Below are 27,973 nucleotides of genomic sequence, written 5' to 3'. Positions count from 1 at the left end.
AAGTTAGTTTACGCCACAGTTTGATAGTTTGTAAGCATTGGAGATCAGTGAAAGGGAAACATAAATAAAAAAAGGTGTGGTGATGCAGCTTTAAAGAAAAGTGTGATGTGAAGCAAAAGCAAAATAAATAATAAAATGTGTGAATAGCCAAGAGAAATCCTGGCCATAAGAAAGCAAAATCAATACACGAATCTTGTTGTGAAAAAGTGAAGCAAATCTATGGAATAAAGAAAAAGAAAATTTAAAGCTTGCCATAAAATCGTTATCCTGCCTCTCCTGTTCAGGGGCGCAAAGTAAGCAAGCAGTACAACCAAACCGACCACGTTAGTGCATAGTGCCGGGTAATACGATTACGGAAGTGTACCGACCAAAACGTACCGAAGCGCAGTACAAAAATATGTGATGTATGAGCTTACACAGCAATGTGGCAGCTGAAGCAGCACCAGCAGCCGAAACGACCCGAATAAAGTAACCATGCTGCCAGCAACGGTGATTATTGCGGTGGTTGTTTTCGCCGTTTCGCTGGTGGCTCCCATTAATTCCGCAGGATCCGGTAGCAGTGGTAGCAGTAGCGGCAACAGTGGCGGTGCTGGCAGTGCAGGCAACAGCGCCAACATGGACGAGAACGAAACGCTCAAGAAGTCCACCAGCTCGCGGATCGTGCACACAAAGTATGGTTCCGTTTCCGGCACGATCGAACACCTGGACGGGCGCCATCTGGATCCGGTCGAGGCGTTCCGCGGCGTACCGTACGCTTCGCCCCCGGTGGGCAATCTGCGGTTCATGCCACCGGTGACCGGGGCGCTCTGGTCGGGTGTGAAAAAGGCAGACAGGTTAGCAGAACCCATCGTTTTTTTTTTTTTTCGAGCTACAAATAGCGCCCGCACGAACTTTGCACTCCTCCGCACCCGGAAACTTTCCGGATGTGTTGTTGCTGTGTGGCGCATTTGCTCTCCAATGTTTTTAAGTCGGCTTTACCCAGTTCAAAACTGTTAACACCTTTCCAATGCTCGCTATCACGGCAATGTACCGCGATTTTTATCATTCCCTTGTTGTAGATTCAGTCCCGTCTGCCCGCAGCGTTTGCCCGATATCTACAACGAAACGGCCGCACTGGAACGGATGCCGCGCGGCCGGCTGGAATACCTTCGACGACTCCTGCCATACCTGCGCAATCAATCAGAGGACTGTCTATATCTCAACATTTACGTTCCAACGCAAGGTACGCGCGTCAACCTTCCTTCCGCCAAGGAAGCTTCAGGCAAGCAAACACTTGTCTTGTCCCGAAAGATAACAATGGTTTCTTGCAAGCAAGCGTCATCCCACGCACACAAACGCAAAAAAGTGCCTCAAACCGATACCCTTATAAGCATAAACCGTCTCACGGTGTCGATGTTTTTCCTTCTTGCGAAATGTGCTTGTTTTTGGGCTGTCATTGCAAGTGTCATTAGAGCGGTTCTATCCGAGACAAAGAGCGCAAACAAACCCCACACCACAATCCAAAGGCTCGAGACCGAAACAAACAAAACTGGGAAAGTAAAGTGGAAACCAGCAAAGGAAAGAAGCGAAGAAAACTCGCCTCAAGAGCGTAAAGCGCACGAGATTTTATGAGATTTAGAATATCCTTTCCGAAGGACATACGCAAGAAAGATACGGGCACCTTCAAATGGTGGCCTCCGGGGATGTAGGGTGCGGGAAGATTACGCTTGCAACTTTTGTGGCTGTGGATGAGAAAATAAAATTGGCCCAAACCCTCGTCCCTGCGTCTCGGCTTTTCTGCCTTCCTTCTGACAAACCGCTCGCGTCTACTGCCATGAAGGCGTCAAACGCGCTGGGCAAAGGATGTGAGATTATATTTTAATATCCAACACGCCAGCAGTAGCGACAGTAGCAACATCAACAACAATATACACCCGCTAAGTATCGATTTTGCGACATCAAAATGAAATAAAAAACGGAACCATTCTCTCGCTCTGCGGACTGCGGCTAGTCCGGTGCAGGATCGTAACTTTGTTTTTTTTTCGCATGTTCGCATTCGCATGTTATTTTGGTCATTCGTTGAAGTTGCGTTTTCCTATCATCACCACGCCCCGAGAAAACGAATCAAGCAAGACAATAACAACGGATAGGAGAGCCGGAAAAAAGTCCTTCCCGTACCGAACCGGACGTGTCCCAAGTGGGTTTTTTCTTCGGTTGTGAGGGAATCCTTTTTTTGCCTCCCGCTTGGGGTGAGAATGCTTCATTGTCTCGCTGTAGCCATCGGCCAAAGAAGCCCTTGAGCCAGGAGCATTTACTGTGGGGGATCCCGTTTTAGTAGCTTTCGTAAGTGAAGGATTTGCAAACAGCGCGCGAAGGCTTGCTGAAAAGCTTCACCCTCACCACAAATCCACCTCGTACTCAGATTGACCATTTTCATGCTTCAGGGAAACCCGCCACCGTGAATCGCCGGTACGAACCATAGTGACACGAACGAGATGGAACACAGTTTGCTGCTGCCATCGGCGAGGGAGTGGAAAAAAATATCGCACAAAATCCTTCACACAAAGTTCCGAACGAATAAAATAAAATCCCTTTTTGATAGCGGCACCTCCGACGGTCGTCGCGACCTTCGATGGTCCGCAAAGCCGCTTGCCAACCGGCTAGTTCAGGGTCCGCCGTTTCATGTACTTTTTATAGCTTTCTCGTCCTTCGTCTTCGTTCGATGAAATCATAATCTAGTCCAGATCCTGCCGACCCCTAACGGGCCGAATGTCGAAGGCCAGCCCGACAAGGAAAAAAAAAGACAGGCGAACCACAATATTTTATTTCGATGACGACGAGCACGGTACTGGAACACGTACCAACTGGTCTAAGCATCGCAAAGCAACGGTAGTCTGTCTTTGTTGGCCACATTCTTCAATCGCCATTAAAATGCCGGTGATTCTTAATCAACTCACGAATTCCAGCCCGTAGCACCTTCACAGAAAGAAGGAAAGCTGCAAGCGCAACAAAAACAACCTTTAGATGGAGGCAAAAGACGAGAAAAAAAGACGGAAGCTCGCCACGTAAACCGGTCAACCGTGGACCCCACTTTTCATCTAATGAACAACATTTTCCGGGCGTCTGAAAATGAAGGTTTTTGTGTGAGCGTATTTCTGGCCACTTTGACCTTTGGTTTCGTTCTTTTCAGGTAGCCAAAGAAAGGCGGTCCGGATGCTTTGATCTTACCTGGGGCTTGCCGTTTGAAAATCGTTTCTGAAAAACGCAAAATTAAAGCAGTTTCGATTGAGTTTGCTTGATTTTGGGGATCTGCTACGGGCGGGTTCTTTGCAGTTTCCAAACATTGAATGGGAATGCTCCGGGCGTAGCGAGCGTTATGCGCGATTTCGCATACATTTACTCTAAATCAAACAAAAACTCCTCGCTCAAAATTGATCACCCAGAACGTACCGTCAATCAAGCATTTGTTGATATTTTTAGAATTATCCTTCTGTTATGCCACCTGGGCATAATGTGTCAACGCCGGGGAGGATGTTATGCTATCTGGGCATAATGTGTCAACGGTATGTTTTTTGGGAATGGTTTTGGGCAACGAACAGTAATGTCACACATACATGGAAATACATAGAAATCAAGTAGTGAACTGAGCGAACGGACGTGTTCTCCTTTTGCTCCGAAATTCCTCCTTTTTTCTCCTAATACAGTCCACTCGAAAAGGACATTGTGGTCCTTCGAACCGGATGCGAAAACCAGTGTAGTTTTTCGCGTGTTATCGGTGTAAGGAAGATCCGCGATCGGGTGTTAGCGGCGTGACAGTGCGTCGCTACTGTGAAAGAGTAGCACTAGCCGGAAAACAAAGTACCGTGATTCGGAAAGTGTGATGCGTTGGAAACTGCTACAAAGCTTTCCACTTGACTAAGGAAGATCCGCGATCGGATCTTAGTGACGTGACAGTGCGTTGCTACTATGCAAAGGAGTAGCACTAGCCGGAAAACAAAGTACCGTGATCCGGAAAGTGTGATGCGTTGCAAACTGTTACAAGGCTTTCCACTTGACTAAGGAAGATCCGCGATCGGATCTTAGTGACGTGACAGTGCGTTGCTACTATGCAAACAGAGTAGCACTATCCGGAAAACAAAGCACCGTGATTCGGAAAGTGTGATTCGCCAGCATTCCTCTCGATAAAGGCATTCTGCTGATCGAAGGTAATCCGCTCAATAACAGAACATTGAAACATTCGCGAAAACCACGTGTGATTGGCGTGGCGTGGGTTTGCCAAAAGCAAATGGCGGACCGGCACAAGTGAAGGTGTGTGAATGTAAAGACAATGCAATCACCGTTTACTCGGTCAAAGAAAGTGAAACGATCACCGATAAAACGTACGACTCCTTCAACAATACCAACACAGTCGCAACAGCAAGAAGTGAAGGTTTCCAACAAAATGGAGGCCCAACTACAAGCTTTGGTGAAGCGGCGAGAGGGAGTGCGCAACAAGCTTAGTCGTGTGTGTGCATCCTTATGTGATAGTGATGGGCAACCGAATGCCAACGTAAAAAATGTGCGCTTCCTACAGCTCCAAGAAAAGGCTTTGGCAAACATGTACAATGAGTGCAACGAAATTCAAAGCAAGATCTACGAACTGTCCCTCTCAAAAGAAGAAGACGAACAGCAGAACAATCTGTACATCGATTTTGAGAGAAAGTTCAACGAAGTTTCGTTGAAATTAAGTATGTGTTTTGATGCCGTGCCCAAACGTGAAGCAACTCTTTCAGTTGTGCCATCGACCTCGCATGAATTTTCGCCTTATCTGCCACCGTTAAATGTTCCCTTACCAACATTCGATGGTTCGTACGAGAAGTGGTACGCATTTAAAGCAATGTTCACCGCTGTGATGAACCGATACAAGCATGAGGAACCCGCGCTGAAACTGTTCCATCTCCGGAACAGTCTTGTCGGAAAGGCAGCAGGTATCATTGACGAAGTGTTAGTGAACAACAACGACTATGAAGCCGCATGGAAGATCCTTGCGCAACGGTATGAGGACAAACGTGTGGTCATAGAAAAACACATTGACAATCTTTTTGGCTTAACAAAGTTTAGTCGAGATAACGGTGCTAATCTGCGTAAGGTGATCGATACTTGCAACAAGAATGTTGATGCATTGAAGCATCATAGCCTTTTGGTTGAAGGTCTTGGTGAACAAATGTTAGTGAAGCTCATAACAGGAAAGATGGACAAGAAGTTACAGGTTGCTTGGGAAACGAAGCAAAAGAAGAACGTGTGCTCATCGTACGCCGCATTAGTAGAGTTTTTGGAAGAACAGTGCAGAATTTCCGAGATGGTCGACATAGGCGTGAAATCATCGACGGAATCTATTAAACCAAAAACAGTGACAAAAACATTGGTTGTTAGCGATTCCAATCAGCAAGCGAAATGTACAGTGTGCAGTGAGGTGCATGAACTTAGAAACTGCGAACGTTTTAAGAGTAAGAGTGTTAGCGAAAGGATTGACGTTGTGAAAAGATCTGGCGCTTGCTTCAACTGCCTGTCGAATGGTCATCGCATCCGCACATGTCGGTCAGGTTCTTGCCGTCGATGCGGCAAGAAGCATCATAGCTTACTCCATGAAGATCGTTCAAGCCATGTTCCCGATCGTGTAGCGCCAACAGCGTTAGCAGAGAGTCCAAACTTGCCTGCTGAACCACCGACAACTCTATGCACCAAGGAAATGTATCCTGAGAGACAAACTGTTCTCTCGACCGCAGTGGTATTAGTAGACGGTTTGCGTAATACTCCTTACCCGTGCCGAGCGATTCTGGATTCGGCTTCACAAATGAATTTTGTTACTGAACGCTTTGCTAATCTTCTTTCTTTGAGAATGGAATCCACTGACGTCATAGCTAATAGTTTGAACGGTAACAAAACCCGTTTAAGCCGTAAACTGCACACAACGATTAGGTCTCGTGCTGGTGACATCGTAGCGGAAATTGAATTCTTAGTGACCCCACGAATTACTGGTGAGCTTCCGTCCAAGTCTTTTGATATATCACAGTGGCCCATCTCGAGCGAACAGGTGCTGGCCGACCCTACCTTCAACAGAAGAGGACCTGTCGATATGTTAATTGGCGCTGAATCGTTCTGGGATCTAATGCAAGATGGCCGATGCGATCTTGGTTCCAATCGACTTGTGCTGCAAAATACGAAACTAGGTTGGATTGCTGGCGGTGTGATTAGGAGCGACACGACTATCATTGCACGTACACTTTGCAACACTACGGATGATGAGCCGCTTACGGAACTACTGAAGAACTTCTACAAGGTAGAATCCTGCGACGAGCTCCGCCCTTCTCCGAAGGCGGACGACGAGGTGTGTTTGGAACATTTTCAACGCACACACGAGCGAACGAAGGAGGGTCGGTATGTGGTCCGACACCCTTTCAACGAACGGAAACGCGAGCTTGGCGACTCGCGTGAAATGGCACTGCGACGATTTCTGGCGCTGGAGCGAAAACTCGAAAGGCAGCCCGACCTGAAGGAACAGTACTCACAGTTCATCCGAGAGTACGAGCAACTAGGACACATGCGTGAGATTGTGGAAGCACCAAACGAGGACCCAGGGTCGGTGTTCTATCTACCTCACCACTGCGTGCTGAGACCTTCGAGCACTACAACTAAACTACGAGTCGTGTTTGATGGATCAGCAAAGACGTCGACGGGTGTATCCATCAACGACGTTTTAATGACTGGACCAACAGTCCAAAACGATCTCACTGCAATTCTTCTTCGTTTTAGAGGGTTCCAGTACGTTTTCACACTGGACATTCCGAAGATGTTTCGTCAGGTGAGGGTCCATCCGGAAGACACGAGGTATCAGCGAATCTTTTGGAGGTACAACCGGAACGATCCATTAACAGTACAAGAGCTGCTCACTGTTACTTATGGATTGGGACCTTCCCCGTTCCAAGCAACCATGGCGCTTAAGCAGGCAGCTAACGATCATCAGGGCGAGCTCCCGAGGGCTGCCGAAGTAGTTAACAAGGGAACATACATGGACGATACGTTAACGGGAGCTGATACACTTGCTGAGGCATGCCAACTTCAACGAGATTTGACAAAACTGCTAAAGAATGCTTGTTTCAGTGCTCATAAATGGTGTGCTAATCATCCTGATATCGTTGCAGGAGTAGCAGAAGAACTTAGAGGAACTTCTTTCGAAGTTACAGACAACACCTCCAAGACGACAGTGAAGACTTTGGGTGTTACATGGAATCCGCTTGAGGATTGGTTTTCGGTGTCTGTTCCTGATTTCGACCACTCACAAGAAATGACTCGGCGAAGGCTCCTGAGTCAACTGGCCAAGATTTTCGACCCGCTTGGATTTTTTGGGCCAGTTATCACCTACGCGAAGCTGATTTTACGTGAAGTCGGCGAACTTCGGATAGATTGGGATGACACAGTTCCTACCGAAGTTAATGAGAAGTGGCGAAATTTCCGAACTGAGATGACAGCGCTGAGGGAAGTTCAAGTTCCGAGATGGATTTCCTGGAAGAATGTGCTCAAGCTAGAACTGCAAGGGTTCGCCGACGCATCTGATCAAGCTTATGGTGCCTGTTTGTATGTGCAGGGTTCGTTCTCGAATGAGGAGCCCAAGATGCAATTGATCTGCAGCAAATCTCGAATCCTACCGAAGAAACGGAATCCGAAGCAGAAGGCCCTCACGACCCCTCGAGCTGAACTGATGGCGGCATTGTTACTTGCTAGAATGGTTGTGAAGTTCCTGGACGCTACGGAGCTTAGATTTGAATCTGTTCATCTCTGGAGCGATTCAAAAATCGTGTTGTGTTGGCTCAAGAAGTCCCCTGACCTGTTGCAAACGTACGTATCAAATCGGGTAAGTGAAATCCAACAACTCAGCCTATCTTTCCTTTGGCATTATATTTCCACTTACGATAATCCGGCCGATTTGATTTCACGTGGAGTCACACCGAAGAAATTGATGAAGTCTACGATGTGGTGGCAGCCTCGGCCACTACAACCCATCGTCAAGAAGGCGGACTATACGGAAATTCCGGACAACGAGCTGCCGGAAATGCGAGCTGGAGTGGCGTTGGCCACTACTGTTCCTGTTGAGCGTTTCCCAATCTTTGAGAAGTTGGGAAGTTTCACGAAAATGGTTAGGAGTATGGCTTACTTGGTGCGTCTCGCTAGGTTTATCAAGTCACGCAAAGGGGAGGTGATAAAAGGTCAACTCACAGCAACAGAATTACGTACAGCGACACACGTAATTATACGAATGGTTCAGCGAGAGGCCTTTCAACAAGAAATCCTGGCTCTATTGGACGATTCGAATACAAATTGTCGACTCAATGGACTAAAGGCGTTTTTGGATCCAGATGATGGTATCATACGAGTTGGTGGAAGAATCAAGCGAGCCATCATACCCTACGATAGTCGGCATCAGATGCTGTTGCCGGCTAAGCATCCTGTCACCGAGGCACTTGTTCGTCAGTTACACATTAACAACTTGCACATCGGGCAAAGAGGCCTGCTTGCAGTTGTACGTCAACGGTACTGGCCGTTGAACGTGAAGAGCACTATCCGTAAGGTGACACGAAAATGCATCGTCTGTTTCAAGGCGAACCCGTTTAAGACAACGCAAATGATGGGTGATTTACCATCGTATCGTGTCCAGCCAGCCCCCGTTTTTTCGGATACAGGTGTAGACTATGCAGGTCCTTTCTCCATCAAGTCATCGACCTCCCGCAAGCCGCAGATCACGAAAGCCTATGTGTGCCTGTTCGTATGCCTGCAGACTCGAGCCATACACTTGGAATTGGTCTCGGACTTGACGACAGACGCGTTCCTTGCAAGCTTGCGGCGGTTTACCAGTCGACGAGGGTACCCGAAATCGATACGATCTGACAATGCAACCAACTTTGTCGGAGCCAAAACGGAGCTGCACGAGCTTTGGCTTATGTTCAAGAAAGAGTGCACCACGAACAAGATCATCAACTATTGTGCCGACAACGGTATTGACTGGTCGTTCATACCACCGCGAAGTCCGCACTTTGGCGGAATCTGGGAGGCTGGTGTGAAGCAGGTCAAGCACCACATGAAACGTATTGTTGGTGACAGAAAACTTTCCTACGAGGAGCTCTACACGACCCTTACACAAATAGAAGGGGTATTAAATTCTCGACCCTTAGTACCGAGCTCAGACGATCCATCCGACTACACCGCAATCACCCCGGCACATTTCCTGATAGGCCGAGAGATGCAAGCTGTTCCAGAACCCGACTACTCCATCCTAAAGGAGAACCGTCTCTCACGATGGCAGTTGGTGCAATCTATGTTGCAACACTTCTGGAGACGGTGGACTGCCGAGTACTTGCCGGAACTCCAAAATCGGTCGAAATGGCTGAAGCGGAAGGAGATCAAGGTGGGATCGCTTGTACTACTAGCAGACCAGAATACACCACCACTACACTGGCCGCTTGCAAGGATAGTAGCTGCACACCCCGGAGACGACGGTGTGACACGTGTCGTTACCGTTAGAACGGCGAATGGAGCGGAGTTCAAACGCGCAGTTACAGAAGTCTGCTTGCTGCCGTTGGACGAAATTGATAGTTGAAATACTATTTCAACGCCGGGGAGGATGTTATGCCACCTGGGCATAATGTGTCAACGCCGGGGAGGATGTTATGCTATCTGGGCATAATGTGTCAACGGTATGTTTTTTGGGAATGGTTTTGGGCAACGAACAGTAATGTCACACATACATGGAAATACATAGAAATCAAGTAGTGAACTGAGCGAACGGACGTGTTCTCCTTTTGCTCCGAAATTCCTCCTTTTTTCTCCTAATACAGTCCACTCGAAAAGGACACCTTCGTTGGGTAGGAAAAGAGAAGAACCCAAGAGCGTTAGAATATTTGGGGTGCTGATTGATTATCTCGTCCCGAGTATTGTTTTTAATTGGGAAAAAAGTTTCAGGGATGTTTTCAAATGCTATAAAATAACTTTTCATTTTTCAAAGAATATGGGAAGCTTCAACGATCAAATGCGGTGGGATATCATGCAGAAGTTACTGCTAAATCTGATTGTTTTAAGGCTTTAACTCTCTTATAGTTGACTGACGATTTGCAACCAGCATTGGAAACTTTTTTCAGTGCATTGCTCAGGTAAAACAATATTTAATTAAAAAATGCTATAGTAGAATGAAATAACCCTATGCTGTGAAAACTTTTATAATTCTATACTATGGAATATTCTTCAGAAGACTAATGATGACTGTGCAAAAGAAAACATTTTTCCAGCTTAACCAGCACTTTAATAACAGGGAAATGGCTTTCTATCGCTAGAAATGAATAATATTCAAATTCGAGAAACATATTGCTCCAAGCAGAAAACTACTTTTTAAGTAGAAACTTAGGAAGCTTTTTTTTAAGTAGAAAAAGTTTTATTATCCTTTCGATCCTTTATTTTTACATAACTTTTTTGAGTGCATTAATCGTGCTATTATACTTTTTCTTCAAGGTATTCACTCTCTCATTTTGGCCTGCTCTTTTAAAGAGCACGTCGTCGTGACATGACCCGGTCAACAATAGATTTCCAGGAATCTCGATCCCTGGCTACAGCTTCCCATTCGTGTAGGCACCCGATCTCCGACAGGTCACCCACGTCACAGGTCGCTGTCGAATACCTTCGCCAGCGGCATGAGTCCGGAATCCTCATAACATGCCCCAGTCATTCTATCCTGCCGATCTTTGCCACCGTCAGGCTGTCCGGTTCTCGATAAGCTCAGCAAGCTCGTGGTTCATCCTTCTTCTCCACACTCCATGCTCGAACACACCACCAAAGATGGTCCGGAGGATGCGACGCTCAAACACGCCAAGCGCGTTTGCATTCTCCGCTCGGATGGTCCAAGACTCGTGGCCATATAGGACCACCGGGCGAATCAGTGTGCGATATATCTCACATTTTGTGCGGTCTCGAAGTCTTCTGGATCTCAGCAGACGGTGAAGAGCCGTAGTAGGCGAGATTCCACTGAACAATGCGTCTCCGGATATCGCTACTGACAGCGTTATCCGAAGTTGCCACAATCCCAAGATAGCAGAACTACCTCGAGGTTGTCGCCGTCAGCTAACACGCTGCTTCCCACTTGGGCTCTATCGCGATCAGCCAATGTCATCGGCGAAGCCAAGAAATTGAAGAGACCGGTAGAGAATCGTGCCACGGATATCGTTGTCTAGCCCCGCGCTTCGTATGACACCTTCCAAGGGGCTTTATTGAACAGCAGATAGGAGAGTCTGTCCCCTTGTCACAGACCCCTGTGAGATTCGAACGATTCCGACAGCATGCTCGATACTCTCACTCTGCATTGCCCCCGTTCATGGTGGCCTTTAACAACTCGATCAGTTTTCCAGGAAAGTGGTGCCGCTGCTTTATGTTCCATAGCTCATTTCGATCGATGGTATCGTAGGCCGTTTTGAAATCGATAAACAAATGGTGCGTAGGGATCTGGCACTCTCGGCACTTCTGGAGGATCTGTCGAAAAGTGAAGATTTGATCGGTAGTGGATTTGCCTCCATCAAACCCCGCTTGGTAGCTGCCAATGAAATTTGTAGCAAGGGGGGCAAGTTTGCAGAACAAAATCTGGGACAGGGTCTTATAGGCGGCATTAAGGACTGAAATGGCACGATAGTTCGAGCATTCCAGTCTGTTACCCTTTTTGTAGACTGGGTGAATGACGCCCAGTTTCCACTCCTCCGGTAATTCTTCCTGTTCCCAGATTCTCGTGATCAGCTTGTGCATTTCGAAGGTAAGCCTCTCCGGTCCCATCTTGAAGAGCTCGGCCGCCAGTCCATCACTACCAGCAGCTTTGTTGTTTTTAAGCTGCTTGATGACGCTGGCAACCTCATCCAGAGATGGTGGAGGCACTTCGTCCTCTGCACTGTTGCTGTTACTGATGTTGTTGCTGCTGTGCTGCTGCTGCTGCTGCTGTTGGCTTGTTCTGCTACTTGCACCAACCTATCCTGTCTCTGCTCCGTTCAGGTGTCCTTTGCAGTAGTACTTCCACCTTTCGATCACCTTCCGCTCGTCTGTCACGAGATTTCCGTCTGCGTCCCGGCACATCGCGGTTTTAGCAGCAAATCCACTCCGTACCTCTTTCAACTTCCTGTAAAACGAGCGGGCGTCCCCCGACTGAGAGAGCTGCTCCATGCTGCATGCTGCATTCTTCTCGGATAGTGCACGAGTGCACTCTTCGTGGAACCATTCCTTTCGCTATCTGTGTGGTATTTAAAAAACAGTTTTGATTGCAATGATAAGAATTCATTTCTTAATTTTGTCCAACCACTCAAAACAATTTCTAGCACATTCTCTAGCCTCGAATGTGTGTAAAGACAACGGAGGAGCCTCTTAAATATGGAGCTATATGTACCGTACAGTTATTATGCTTTGGTGCGTTGGTCATGTCATAAATATGACTCTGGACGATACAACCCGTAAAGTCTTTTACTAAAATAAATTGCAGATAGATGCGCCAAATTGTGATTTTCGGGAGATTTTTTTAGTAGTTTTAGACTGCAATTCAAGCGCCTGAGTAAATAAGTAAATTGCTCTATCGTATATTTGCTTTATATTTTACAAAAACAAGGGCAGCTAAAGGCAGCGAATCTAATATACTAAATTGATAGCACCTAATTTGTGACCTAATGATATTAAGGTAATTGAAATATAATTAAATTCTTTTCGAAGCTGTGTTAACGATGTTCCCGACACTAATTACCTTCATCTACAGGCTTGGCCATGTTCAGCAATCACACACATTATCCTATCATGCAACAACATCACTCGCGTTCGTGTAAAAACGCTCGAAAAATCAATGTTATTCGTGGAACGAATTCGATACGCTAATGTTTCGCTGCACAAAACCATTACCTTTTCACGGCTAGAATGCTACTAAAACTATTCCACAACATTTCATCAATCCAATCATATTATTATCTGCCACCTCCCTCGCAAGAACGACACGATGGTCATGTTCGACATATTTTATGGAACTCAGTCGAATCAGGCGCCTCTTGTACGACGAGTTTTCCAATTACAGTTCGGTCGGCAGTATGGTGGCGTACCAGGCTATCATAACACCCATAAAACCCGTCATTAATTATATACATCATTTAGAGAGGGAAGGCCCGTTAACTTTGGGTGCTTTTTTTACGAGTGTACCTACTGTCACGTAATCCGTGGTAATAAATGTGTGTGTGTATGTGTATATTACTGTTCCAGTGCAGGGATTCCGGCGCATGTGCCCGCTACCAACGCCAGACTGAGAGTATGTAATATCCCAAACTGATTCATTTATGCAGCAAATCTTGCCACAACATACTCGCACGTACTTACACCGCTACACACGCGATACCATACGCGATGAAGCGACTACCATACTTCCTTTGCTTGCTTGCCAGCGAAAAGAAATGAACGGGTCAAATTGTGACGTCTCATCTTATTAGCTCACATAAATTAAATTTCCCTGCGCCCGGTGTTGGAGGGTTTTCCGCCCACGGGCGCGTTTGGCGCGTCGAGACTCGTCAGACCGTCGCTCTGCTGCAGCACAGCAAGAAGCCCGGAGGGACGGAAAACTTTACTCGTCGGTGGTCGATGACGAGGACAAGCGTGACGGCGAAACGCATTTGCCCGTAACTGACAGTTTCCACCAACAATTAATCATTTGTTTGATTGATCAATAAATCTTCCCCGTACTCGGAACTTCGAGAGTACTCAATTCCACGTGGGTGAAAGCATTCCACACGGGGTGTTGGGTGGGTGAGAGTGAAGTGAATTCATTGTTTACTCACGCGTCTTATCCTTTCCACGCACTGTTCGAGCCGGTACGTATGTGGCCGGGCACGTGTGACGGTGTGCGAAGCCTAAGGGAGTAGGTTAAGCTGGCTGGCTGGGCCGCACCCCAAAAGCACAAACTCATTTGCCAACGCTTTATGCAGTGCCGAGTGTACCGAGCGGACCCCGAGGCTCCCGGGACCCACTAGACAAACAAGCGACCGTACGACGCAACCAGGCGCCAGTCGCCGGTTTCCAACGTGACTTGACACTTCCGTTTGGGCTCGACTCGCGCGAGTTGGACGACGATTCTGGACGACGCGTACAATGGCTTCACGAGTACGAGCATGACGACGACGATCAACACACACATAAGCACACAAGCACATTCACCCTGTACATGCTCCAAACGGTGGAAAGTTGGTGTCCTGCGTGTCTGCAGAGCGCGCCGAATGCTTCACATTTCCGCCAACACACAGTGGACTGTCGCACGCACGCGAAGTTCAGGATCGAATTTGAAAACTGCAATGATGGATGAGTCCCTGGCTCGGCCGGCTCGTGCATGAATGACGAAAAATAAGCATAGTTTACATATTTTCCCGCCACGAGCCATAGGACGTGGTTGAAATTCTTCTCCCGCACAGCAGAGCGAAAATGCTAATCGAAGGTTACGAACCGAGGTTGACGGTGCGGATCACTTGTATGCGGCCACATACGATTGACTTTGATTGATTCATCCGGTCGATACGGTTACGGGGCGTTACCAGATAGGCAGCGGTTGAAAGTTTCAACATGGGCGTAAAATTAGTCATTCTGATTCGTGTATCCCGATGGGAGCAATTTCGCTATCGAGACAAATCGCTTGTATAGTCAAACATTTACGAATGAAGGGTATTCCGGTTTCCAATGGTTGTGAAAAAAACGGATATTTATTTAATGTATCGAAACATGTAACCAAATCAGATTTGAGCATAAATCAATCAACAGCAAAACATTTCGCAGATGTGTTCTGATACATATTGATAAGATATTAATAACATTGTGATCGACAAAATTCATGCAAAAAAATGTTATTTAGTATAATTTGCAAGCATTTTTAGCATAAACTCATAATCAATAAAATAACACATTCAACGCAAAAAGTAAATACGTCATAAAAAATGAAAACATGCTAATTGAAAACAAGTGCTACATGTTTCTTGCTAAAATAATTTACATCATACATTTTGCTTTTAAGTGTTGAAGTCATTGTAGACCATTGTCTTAAGACAAGCAAGTCTATCCCAGTAGCAATTATCCTGCCTCAACAATTCAAAATTAATCAACCTTGGCTACTAATACCACATGTGTATCATCTGCCATTGTCCAGTTACGCCCATTTCCCTACCAATTTTGCTGGACCATCCGGTACTCATAGCAAATGCAGCAGTCAGCTCCGCAAGCTGGTCTCTAACACAATACGAACATGGACTCAAAATGAGTCCTACGTACAGCATCCTACGTAAGGACTGTAACTTAAAAAAAGGACTAGGGAAAAGGGACAACAGCATTTCATAAATATTAAATGAGCACCTTCCTTTGAACCGGAATCAAACTACTGACCAACAACTGCTGGCCCAATACACTTCCCTGCAGCGAGTCTTCCGTACATTGGCTCTAAGGCGCTGCTATTGAATATACGAAAGCTGCTGCTGCAAAATATATGTTGCAAAGGTAGCTACACCCAGAAGTAGACGACCACCCCATCGCTCGTACCGAACACGGGTAAAGGTTCTGCCCCAATGCTCGTTGGGCATCGATAAAGCTCGGAACTAAATACTCCCATCAACTAGTGCCGGTAGCATCCTTGCCAAAGCTCACGATTGCTGTAGACGTTCCCGAACGTTTGGCTCATGAAACATGCATCCAAGTGGTCGATCGAGCACTGGTGGTGCGCACGAGTAAAGGGTCGAATTGTATTGTGTATTTTTCTTCTTTTCAATTGCTCTCTTAGTCTCGCTTGGAATACGCTGCGCTTGGGTCAAGGAGTTTATACTTCACCAAAACCTACTCACACGTGGGCCGAGGTCCCACAGCTAGGTCGGTTTGATTTTTCCTAGTCCGAAAATTGTACGAAATTAAATACAAAAACCCTCGCCCATGCTGCTCGCAAAAGATTGTCTCAACCGATGCGCTCAATTCAAAAGGCACCGCTTTTCGAAATCCTTAAGAGACGGGTAGATGAACCGGAACCGTATGGCACCCACCAATTGAATTCGATCTAGTGGGATATCTTATTAATGGACCTATTTAATAAAGATGAATTCTGATTACACCTACGGTCAGTGCAGAATACAAAACACTAAGCCCTACCGTAAGTCCTTCGAAGCATCGAGGGTCAACTATATGGGTAGCATTTCGCATCCCCAAAAACCGTTCCTGCTTCCCATGGTACCGGTCTTCGCTTCCCTGCCCCAGAGCATGGTCTTTTTTGCACCAAAAAGCACATTTATCACTAGCTCTCGCTCTGTCTCGCCCTGCCAACCAACAGTTGAGAAAGAATAAACGAAGGTCGCCGAAGAAAATTCGATACGTGTTCAAGTGGTAGCGCTTGGTACCGTCAGAGGATAGCGATTCGTACTTGAATTGAGATAAATTGAATTTGGACGAGTACCCACAGCGGCTCCGGGTTCTGCTCTCTTTTTCACATGCTTTAGCCCGCCGGCCAATCGATTGGTTCATCCAGTTCGAACGGCATTCGTCCTTCACGATTCCTATAATAAATTCTTACCAATACCCACCATCCATTACCGCAATGGCAATAGGTGTGAGGTGCAAAAAAGAAAGCAAGATACGGCTTCCAAATACGGCAACGGCTGGAATAACGCCCAAACTGAACCATTCTACTTCTAACGCAGCCTGCGGTTATTGTGTTAGCGTTGAAGCATATTTTGTCGCACGAAAAATTGAACGGCAAACGAGCGAAAACTCCAAGCGCTTGCGAGTTCCGGGCGAAGCCACACACCAACCGAGCAAGGTATGAAAAATGTAAGGCATATTGAAATTTATTGTGCAAATATTCAACAAATTCCCTGCGCGGTGATTTATGCACTGTAATTTTTGCTTAGCGTTATCCGAAATGCCACAAAAATAGGATTGAGCGCGAATTCAACCGTGGTGTAATGATATTTGCGCAAGTAAATATGACGATTTGGTACAAATATTTGGAGCCACGAACGCACCATTTCAGGTCGTGGAAATATATTTACCTGGGCAGAAAATTGTTTGTCAACATTGACCGATGCGAATGCCGACGCAAATGATACTGATGTATACGTATTACATAAACTAAATGCTGGTAATATCAATACCGAAACACCGCACAGAAAAGTAAATCCTGTATAACCGATTACAGAAATGTGGCGGAAAATCATCACATACGCACGCACATGTGTCGCTGTTGTGCCGTTGTAACACTCGATAGCTCAAAGATACTGAAGCCCTACAACTATATCCCTGCGGCAACACTCTACCCACCATAACCATTACCAACGGTTTAAGCAGCTCACCATTTGTCGATGAGATGTATTGAAAGCGAGCAGACGACAAAGAAACCTACAGGACACGGTATCGAATTACCGACGGCACAGCCTTAGTATACTTACACGAACGATAGCGAGCAGCTTATCAGCAGCAACAAAGTGGTGGAAAAGCCGGGCTGTCGTTTTGGACGAGAGAAGGAGAGCGAGCTAGAGAAGAGAGAAAAAAACGCAAAAATAAAATAAAACACCGACAACATCCAACAGCCGGGAAGTGAACGCCGCCAGTCAACAACAAAGGAAGATTCTAATGGATTAAACATGTAGCAAATCCGCTCCCAACGGAGCAAAACGGAAAGAGAAGATTACAATATGACATAAGCATCCAATTAGAAGCTTAACGAAACTCACATACCTTTGGAGCTCATTTGACAGATAGATTTTATTTTCCGTCTCCCGTGTCGGTTCCCCTTCGGCCGGAACCGGCAACGGTTGACACAACCGTAACGATAGGCTTTCGTGCCGAGCGGAAACAGTCGTTCGGCAAGACATTCGCACAGCAAGACAATCTTTCGCAAGTGTGTTGTCGCATGCTTTTTGAACGAAACATACGTCTTAGACATTCGATGGCAACTAACTTTTAAGCGCTTGGCTTTGGAACAGATTCTCTCTTCCGGTGAAACCTTTTGCACGGTGATGATCCGTGTACAGGGATAGTTCGAGCCGGACGTTTTATGTGACTGCGCGATGTAACAGCTTTTGTAGGAAAGTGTCAGACCGAGAAGAAAAAAAAGAATGCTTGAAAAGCTTTAGCCATCTGTTGCGATTCGGGTGAAAGTTTAAGCATGCAGTTTTGTTGGACAAAGGAAATAATTGAACGATTCTGAAAACTCTTGTGTAATGAGGTATTACAAAAAATGCTTGTCAGTGAAATTTCTCTAAAGCATTCTAGTTCTGACATTGTGTAGAAACTCTTTCCTTTAAAAAGCTTCTTTTTCTAAGGTTAGAAAATTCTCTGCCCATTACTGCTAGGTCCTGAAAAATGGTTTCGTGCTCGAAAAGAAAAAGCACTTGATGGGGATTAAGAAAAATATATTTACGGCAAGTGTTTTGCAACAACACAAAGCTATCCTACCCTCTCGAGAGGCGCAAACAGATTTCTAAAACGTTTGTACGTCAGGATACTCTTCATGACTCTTTGGGTAGTATAACAAGAAAATTCTTACCGAAAGAATCACATCAGAAGAAAATATTATTTCATAAGCTGTGAAGTACAATTTATGCTCATTCAGTTCCAAAAATCGACAAGTAAAATAATCAAAACATAAATTTGTCAGTAAAATATTTCTATACTTGCAGCCAGGAAAAGATTGTAATATAAAGAGGCTAAGAAGTGATTTAGTTGCTGATGATTCGAAATCCGTGGCTTCAAGATATTCCCCAGTTTATATTGACAGAAGCGAATCTTTCCATTATGCGGGATGTGTGATCTTGGGAGGGCCCCAAACTGCTTAAGGTGGGCACGTATCTGGCCTAAATCTGGGGTCGGCGGATTCGTTGTGTAAGAGGTATTCACGTTTCATTCCGCTTAAGGTGCTCAAAGAGAAATGGTTCCCCACTGTTTGCAGCAAAATTACCGACGTGCCTTTGATGCTAGAAAACATGTTGCCTTTACACCGCAAATTAATTAATTAACTTGAAACTCTTTACCAACGGAAACCAATTTCTAAAGTGTCTACTTTTAAAGATCTAAAGACGGAGATATGTGAAAATATTGGCAAAAAAGAAGCGCCCCAAAAACTGTATATAAATGCCAGCACAGGCAAGAAGGAAAAACTTTTATTAGTCCTCTCATCCTTCCCCATCGTTATCCTTTCCAAGCCATATAATCTTTACCTTTAAACCGATTAGTACTGAACCATATTTTTCGCCCACTTTCAGCTGGCTCGAGGGAAAGCTCCAGCTCCTCCAAATATGCCGTCGTCGTGTTCGTTCACGGTGAATCGTACGAATGGAACAGTGGGAACCCGTACGATGGATCGGTTCTAGCAAGTTATGGACAAATTTTAGTAGTTACAATCAATTATCGTTTAGGAATATTAGGTAAGTGTAGTGCGATGCGTAACTCGGTCGTAAAGTGCCGTACCCTGACGTCTGCTACTCTCCCATCGCAATTCGCGAAAGGATTTTTAAATGCCAACGTGGACCGGTTCTCGAAAGCGCCGGCCAACTATGGTCTAATGGATATCATCGCCGCCCTGCATTGGATACAGGAAAACATCGAGGCCTTTGGCGGTGATCCCAAAAGTGTGACGCTTGCGGGCCATGGTACCGGTGCCGCGTGTGTTCATTTTCTGATCGCCTCCGCAGCTGTTCCAGAAGGTATGATTAATGCGAATGTACAAACATTATAGATCTATTGAAGAAGTGAAAGCATTTCCTATTCAACATCGATTGTGCTGCTTCAAATGACCGATTTTTCACCATTATTGGAATTTTCTGTCTTTAAAAAGTCTCTTATCATCTTATAAAAAAAAGCGGAATGCTTTAAAAGCATCCAGGTTTTACTTTTCACTGAATCAAACAGAAATTAGCATAAGAAAATACCCGACACCTTCGTCTTTTCTCACTCCTAAGCGACGGGAACGAAGATGTTCCACAGCACCATTGTGGCAGTTCGTAGAACGCCAGCTAGACACACCATGACGTACACCAGCACGTCTACGCGCGTTGTCACGTTTCCATTATGGAAAAGATAAATTTTTGTTTGATAATCATCAATTACTGTACCAACATTTCCATTCGCTAGCTCGATCGCTAATGGAATGAATAAATCCATCACTATACCATGTGGCTGCTGCTTTTAGCGCTCCACAGTACGCACGTACGAACCGACGTAGAAAATGCGCCAAGGCGTCCAAAAGTCTCGAGAATAGAACGAGAGTAGTAGAATCATAAAAGCTTACCAAGGGAGAAAAATCTGCGCTCTGTAGCTATTCATTTTTAACGCTTTTCCAAAACATAGTAACACTCTACAGATGGCATTCAAAAGCTTGCCATCAAGCCCACGTTTCATACAAATAAACGAACGTCAAAATCAATAAACATCCTATCCAAGATGCTGCACTTTAAATTGTTTCTTGCCCCTACCGCGATCCCTCTGGCGGACGCTTTATTGTTGTTTGGGGTAAGTGATAGAGTCGTCGCCACGTGCATGGCACATTAAGAATGGCAAGCAATTTTTATGATTTATTTAATTTTTCGTGAATCGTACTTCTTCTACGACACACTTGCACTCGTACCTGTAAACTGCTGGCTGTGAAGGAGCAAAACAAACAAAAAAAGAAGCCCTACAAAAAAAAGGAGCGGAAGCATTGTACGAACATTATTAACTACATTTCCCATTCGTGCATTGTTGATTTTGATTTATGTCGATGCCAGCAGTTGGCATTCCATTTGCTAATAATGGGTGCGTGGACACACACGCAGTCCAAACGGTGCGTCGAGCGGGTGTTTGTATTTTCAACTCGAAATTTCTCCTTCCCTCCGACGGATCAATGAAACTGTGCTGGTGTGAAACTGTGCCACAAGTGAACTGGAGCGGAATGATTAAGTTCTGCGTAACAACCATTTCACTGCCCCGCTGCATTGGCATTGGGAAATTTCGGCTTTGTTCGCGAACTCGCGCCTGTGCTTACTGTGCGTTTCATTGTGCTAATGAAACATTCGCTAAATATTTGAACGGCTGTTACGCGTGTGCTGGATCGACTTGCATTAGATCAAGCTTCACTAGCGTTGAGCTTGAGTGACGTTTCGATTCACCATTTCACTTTTCAGCCCACCTGTTTTGGCTATCATTTTTGGCACGGGAGTTAAATTTTCCCACCACATCAATCGTTCTTTTCCATGGACTGCACACCACAAGCACAGTTCTATATAATACAGCGTTTTCCGAAAGTGAATTTGAATCGTTCCCACGCGGAGCACGCTTTGTCCGCGTGTGCAGAGGGAAGTTTTCCAGTGAAAAGCAATTCGTACTTTATCCACATCAGTGAACCTTTCCCAAAAGTTCATCACACTAGACAGGTCGCCCACGCTCGTGAATATCCTCGACGCCATGCACACATATTCACACGTGGCACACATATTCATTGCCATTCTTTTACCCACCAACACCACACCGCCAGGACTGCTTTTCCATCGGGCGATCATGATGTCCGGATCGGGCCTAGCACCGTGGTCGCTGGTAGGCGAACCGGCCAAGTTCGCCGCTTACGTATCGCACCACGTGAACTGCTCGCCCGATCTACCTCATCAGCTGCTGCTCAAGTGCTTGCGGGACAAACCGCTCGAGGACATTCTATCCACCAGCGTGCGGGCACCAGATTTCGGGAACGCGTTCGGCCCCAGCGTAGACGGTGTTGTAATAGGTAGGTATCACCATTCCCCGCTGGGCGAGCTAATTCACTGGGCTGGAAAACGAATGGAGTTTCTTTTGTCACTGTAATTAAATCACGCTTTACGGTGTCTCTCACTCGCTACAGACACGGGCGAAATTCAGCAGATGGATGGGACGCACTACAGCGATTACAATGGCAATCCCTCAGCATCGAAACCATCCGCTCATATCCATAACACGCTCAACACGATCAATGCGATACTGTTGCGCAAACTAGCTATTAACAAATTGTCCAAGTAGGTATCACTCCCTTCCACCGACGGCTGACGTACAACATCCGCGTACACGCTCATTGGCAATTAAACCGTATCCGCAGGTACGATCTACTGGTGGGAGTAACGCGAGCCGAAGCGTACTTTGCATTCAACTCCGAAGACGTCCAGTACGGTATCGAGGCGGACCGGAGGACGAAAATACTGAAGAACTATGTTCGGAGCACGTACAGCTTTCATCTGAACGAAATACTGGCCACGATCGTGAACGAGTACACCGACTGGGAGCGGCCGGTTCAGCATCCCATCAATATACGGTACATACGCTTTCTGCTGTGCGTCTCGGATGCCTTTTATTTTCTTCTTGTACGTTTGTTTAATTTGATTCCTGCCCGGTCGTACCCGGTTACCGATGCTGACGTTTGCCCTGTTGCCGCGGTTCGACAATGCAGAGATGAAACGCTGGAAGCGTTGAGCGATGCACGTATCGTGGCGCCTGCCGTACAAACGGCCGACCTACATTCCGCTGATCACCGCAATTCATTTCTGTACGTGTTCGATTACCAGACGAAATTTGGCGATTTTCCTCAGGTAAGATTGTGACTGGAACGGTGCTCGGACGCGGCGACTAGAAGACTTTACCCGACGAACGTACCCGACCGTAATCAGCTCCATTAGCGTGTCGGATGCGATTTGTACCACATTCGTGACAAACTTTAGATTCGATCCTCAAATAGCGACGGGACACACACACACAACACACACGATCCTCACCATCGCTGGAATTGGATTACGCGAAACCTACGAAACCTTCCTTGTGCTTTCCGTTGCCGGATTGACCGTACACTTGCCAATCCTTTGTCGGATGGAAATCCATTAATTTTGTGTCCCGCACAGATAAAATGTCAAAAACATGCTGTTTGTTTCACATTCTTTCTAGCGTTACTTTACCTTCTTATGAGGTTTAACGCGGGAGCAACCTATATTTTCCATCACATCGTATTAAAAGAAAAACTGTTGAAAAATCAATGGCCAACCATGTTCAAAACTTTTGCGCCAGCTTGCAAGTATGTGACAACAAGATGGAGATGACGATTTTTCTTTATCGATCATAACCAATGGATTGGTCATAAAGCGTACATCGAACTTGATGGAAAGGAAAGGCACAACAATAAAGAAAAATGGGAACACGTGAAGTCAGCACTTTTCAATTTGGTGTAAAAAGAAGATTTTTTAAATATTTTTACTACCACCTAAACAAAAACCAGATGGGTTTGCTTTATTTCTAAGTACCTTCATGATTGTTTCACCCAATGGCAAGAGCAGATTGTGAAGCCTGGCAACTGAATACCGCTCCGAGGCACACGAGATTCACTTCCGAGCATTCTAGTTTCGATCCCCTTTCCCTTACGGTAAAACTTTATCGTTCAAACATTTTTAAACCACCAGCTTCATGTTGCTAGCTTTTCGGTGGTTTCAATAAAAACATTCTTTCCATACCGATTTGTTTGAGGTTGCAAATTGCTCAAGTTTGCCATCCGATAGGCAACATAACGCTGTGCACAAAAGGGAGATATTTAACAAAAAATCACAATTGAAATTCTTTCGCCTGAAAGGCAAGAAACGGGTCAGAATGAGAGGTTTGCCGGTGGATTAAATTGCTGTGCCATAGTGGTGGGTGCTACTGTTTCCATAAATTATTAAAACCGTATCCGTATCCGTAACGAGAAACGTTGTTGAGCACATCACTATCGGACAGTAGTGGCGAAAAAAGGGAACAAAGTGATCCATCATTGAATGTAACATTTTATCGCACTGATGGTTTTGCTGTCCGTCCCATGTGTCCATGGGCAACCATGGTCAGGATACGCCTCGTACAGTTCGCCAAACAATGATGGCATTCGAGACGGGTCAAAGATTAAATAACCTGTTGTGTGCAACACTTTACCCTGTCGCTCACGGGAATGAATTCCCGGACAACCGAACCAAACAGAACCAAAGAATGTGCCCTCGGGAGATTCTCTAACTACAGCGTGGATCCACTTCTGTGTCACTGTTGATGCAACTCGTCTGCTATTCGTTAGTATGTAAAGCTGCGAATTTAAAACCAACCTCAACACAGTGTGCCTTACTGCCATTTTGTTTTAAGCATACACGAAAGAGATTTGTTTCCCATGGATCAAACTCGTATAATCGCAAAGAATTACTCACCTTTACAATCAAACTACAGCTAAGCTCTATGGCGATCCTGCCAAAGAAGATTGATAATGATTGCAAACGTTTAGATACCCAAATTTTGAACGAAAACTTCTCAAAAGCATAACACAAGGTTAAATTTTAACCAAAGACAACCCACAGCTTAAGGTTCGGTACACACCACCACAGTGGTCGTGTGCGGTTTTACTGAGGCTGAGAATCGTCACGAAGACCTTTTTGTGGAGATTAAATGTGAGCCAAAAAAAAAAAGTAAACAATCACGTCAAGGAACGCAGATAATCCTGACGGTGGTGGCGGCATTCAAGGGAAAAACTTCATAATCCTTTTCCGATGGTTAACGGGTAAATATTGCGTGCGTGGTAAAAACGCACGCTGACTTCTTCGAAAAATGGTCTGACAGCTACGCTCGGCTACCTGTCATTCGTGACCCCATTCACGTCCATGTTTCGGATGTTCGTTTCCTTCGTTTTATGGCCGGTGCACATTTTACCATACTGCAACATTTTGAGGAGTTTGCGTGCGTAAGGGTTACCATTTTTTTTTTTTTTTTTTTTTTTGGTTGGCTTTCCTCACCCGATGCCAACTTTCCGAACCAAAACATTTGTTTGTGTTATTCTCGTTTCTGGGGTTTGGTTTGGTTTTCCTTACAAACGTATTTCAGACCGGCAGGCAGACAGCTTGGGGTGTGCGAAAACGCATGGATTTGTTCGCAAAGTTGCCTGCAAAACCACAAACATGAAACACCAACAGTGGGAATACAAAATCAACCGAGAGCCACCGAGCGGACGGGCTCGAAACGCAAAACGAAAATCGAGCACTGGTTGAACCAGGCAAACCCACACAACATCAGCAACTGCAAAAAAAACATGGCACCACAACTCAAAACGACTAAACAGGAAAGAAATAAAAAAGATAAACGACTCAAAAAAAAAAGAATGACAAAATAACATGCCACACGAGAACACATAACTTTGCGCTGTACGCTCGTAACATAATCTGAACTCATGTTGTTATCACATTGCTCTCAATCACAACTCTGTGCTCTGGTTCTCGCCGTTCCTGGTTCCTGGCCCGTTCGCATCCCACCGCACACACCACGAAATGCTTTCCGGACAACAGCGACAAGGCTGTATCCATGGGGAGGATCTGCCATATCTGTTCGGTGCACCACTGGTCGGAGGATTCAATCACTTCACGCGAAACTACACCAAGTCCGAAATCGCCCTCTCGGAAGCGGTTATGATCTACTGGTCAAACTTCATCCGCACCGGGTAAGTACAGCAGCTCGTATAATGATTCTTTCCTTCCTTCTTTTTTTCCGGACGCGCATTCCCTATTCGAGTCCGTTCGCCAACCCAAAGCGAGCCATCTAACCGTTTTCCAAGTCTACACTACATCACGGATACTGTTCATATCCATTTTGTGTGCATGAGTGTGACTTGTTTTTTGTCGTCTACCGATCTTACCGTGCTGTTAACCGCGTGTTCCGAAAACTACCAAATCCGGCACAATTCTCCAGTGGCTCCCTGTCAGTGTGGGCACGTCCATCCGTAACACTACCCAGCCGTGCGTCACCAGCATCGACAGCTAGCGAGGAAACTGCGTCCGATTCCTGTAGCACTGGAAAACTCGGAAGTACCTGCTTGTTATGAGCAACGTTTCCACTTAGCACAGTCGGGATTTTGATTTAGACTTTTTGCCCTTACAATTTTTAAAACTTTTTTCCTCTCCCCATCAATCCGTGATGAATTCTTGCTAATGGAACTTTTTTCTATAACCCTCACACACACACACACACACGCACAATTTTTTTTATCTTTTCCTCCACCACGAACAGTAATCCGAACGAGCAACTAGAAAATGATCACGTACGCGACCGGACACGCTTCAAGAACATCGAATGGACGCCGTATGAGAGTGTGCACAAAAAATATCTCAATCTCGGTGAGTAGAATTCCCACTTTTGCGTAGGTTTGCTGGCCCCGAAGAAAAAAAAATCGAGTTTTTTTGTTCCGTTTTTTGAGCTTTGCTGTTCAACTATTTGACAGCGCCGAATGACGAACTTTTAACGTACGAACAAATGTCATCACGACTAAAAGCACGAAGCGAACATGAACAAAAGCAACAACTTGCAATGCTGTTCAGCAATGAACCTGTTTTTTTGTTCCATGATTATATGCTTTTGAGCCGAATTTACGGGACTTTTCGGTAAGAAACCCACCGGTCGGTTGGTTAAACCCGTTCTGAGCTGAATCGCACAATGCAAGCTGTATGATGCCCAATATTGATCCATCGATTGGTCCCGTTTCCCTCGAGGGCAGACCAATCAGTGTCAAATATCCTTCACCGGAGCCACCGGTGAACCTGAATACGATTAGAGCGATAGCGCCACTTTGATGATAGCTTTCGTCAGGTTTTCCGTTGCCTCGCCAACGTATCCCCCTAGGATATGGGAACTCCCAAGCTTGGCTCAACCCGATCCACGTGGGATCATGTGTTTGGTTTCGTTTCACATTCCGTCCGTTCCAATGTTTGTCCTTTTCTCTTGTAGCATCTAATACCATCTTCTTGCTTTGTGTATTCCCTCTTCATCGCGTTCAAAAAACAGACACAAAACCGAAGCTGAAGAACCACTACCGAGCGCACCGGTTGTCCTTCTGGTTGAACTTGGTGCCGGATTTGCATAAGCCGGGCAATGACGACGTTCCCAGCGGGCACCACGAGCTAGAAGCGGACGATGAGGAACCGCCAATGGCAATGCCCACGGTGAAACCGCTCAATCCTCCCCAGCGAGATCCGGCAACAATCGGGTCGAATTATACACTCTTCACTACGCAGGTCTTTTCGCTGCTTAACTTCTCCTCGTACGGTATCCTCCCCAACGGGAGCCGGCATCATCCGGGCACACGGCCGATCCATCCGGTGACAGCCGAATCCTCCGAAGGTGGTGATGATGATGGTACGGGGGCGGGTGGTGTCGGTGCCGGTGGAATGTCCTCCTCACAAGAGGATGGTTTTGCTGCGTATAGCACCGCTCTCAGTGTTACGATCGCGATCGGATGCAGTTTACTCATACTGAACGTGCTGATCTTTGCCGGCGTGTACTATCAGCGTGATAAGACGCGATTGAATGAACCTCGGGGCGGTTCGGGCATGGGCCCCGGTGGTCACGGTACGCTGCAAACCAAGAAACGCAACGAAAACGGCCAGATGCCAAATAACATCTGCGGCGAGCTGGAGAGTCTCACGATCCACTCGAAAACGGACCCATCGACGATTTTGGGCCATCATCACCCTGCCCTACAGCATCACCAAATGCCACCGCCCGAGTTTGCCGATCTGCCGCAGCGAGCACCACCACCTCCGAAGCATCTGAAATCGGTCCCGGGTGACGGTGGTGGAATGCTCCCGGCACACGCACTCCAGCTAATCGGCAGCAACTGCGGTACGCTGACGAAGAAAAGCTGCGTAAAATCCAACCTGACGGCGGCCTCGGTTGGTGGCAGCGTGGGCCACCCTTCGCAGAACGTTACGATGGACGAGCTGCGCGTGTGACGTTAAGTGTCGTTCGCTCTCGAGGACCGAACGGTAGTGGCCCCCGATCAAGGCCACATGCTGATGAACCTGGGCGACGGTAGAAACCTTGCGATCGATGGCGCTATGACTGCCCTGTAGCGGTGGCGCTAACGCGTACCATTGCAATGGTCGGACGATGACGATACGGTCAGGATGGGATGCCAAAC

At 46.2% G+C, this 27,973-nt stretch overlaps 4 protein-coding genes across 5 annotated transcripts in view; 2 read left to right on the top strand and 2 right to left on the bottom strand.

The window, feature by feature from the left end:
* Nucleotides 1–27,973, bottom strand: part of LOC126558139 (60S ribosomal protein L3) — a 438,353-nt gene that overhangs the window by 185,508 nt on the left and 224,872 nt on the right. The gene's annotated exons all lie outside the window — the stretch shown is intronic.
* The window catches only part of LOC126565411 (UDP-glucose:glycoprotein glucosyltransferase), a 391,865-nt gene that overhangs the window by 205,408 nt on the left and 158,484 nt on the right, over nucleotides 1–27,973 (bottom strand). The window lies entirely within an intron of this gene.
* The window catches only part of LOC126557282 (uncharacterized), a 202,755-nt gene that overhangs the window by 84,739 nt on the left and 90,043 nt on the right, over nucleotides 1–27,973 (top strand). The gene's annotated exons all lie outside the window — the stretch shown is intronic.
* On the top strand, nucleotides 405–27,901 carry LOC126556974 (neuroligin 4-like). Its single transcript, XM_050212557.1, has 11 exons — nucleotides 405–833; nucleotides 1,059–1,222; nucleotides 19,284–19,445; nucleotides 19,527–19,724; nucleotides 21,530–21,772; nucleotides 21,887–22,037; nucleotides 22,118–22,330; nucleotides 22,466–22,604; nucleotides 25,350–25,501; nucleotides 26,068–26,174; nucleotides 26,839–27,901. The coding sequence occupies exons 1-11, from the start codon at nucleotides 475–477 to the stop codon at nucleotides 27,783–27,785; spliced, it is 2,835 nt and encodes a 944-aa protein (XP_050068514.1). The 5' UTR covers nucleotides 405–474; the 3' UTR covers nucleotides 27,786–27,901.

This window comes from Anopheles maculipalpis, chromosome 2RL, assembly GCF_943734695.1.
Source record: "Anopheles maculipalpis chromosome 2RL, idAnoMacuDA_375_x, whole genome shotgun sequence".
NCBI lineage: Eukaryota > Metazoa > Arthropoda > Insecta > Diptera > Culicidae > Anopheles > Anopheles maculipalpis.
Note: the sequence above shows the minus strand (reverse complement) of the source record. Positions and strands in the feature narration are given on the sequence as shown.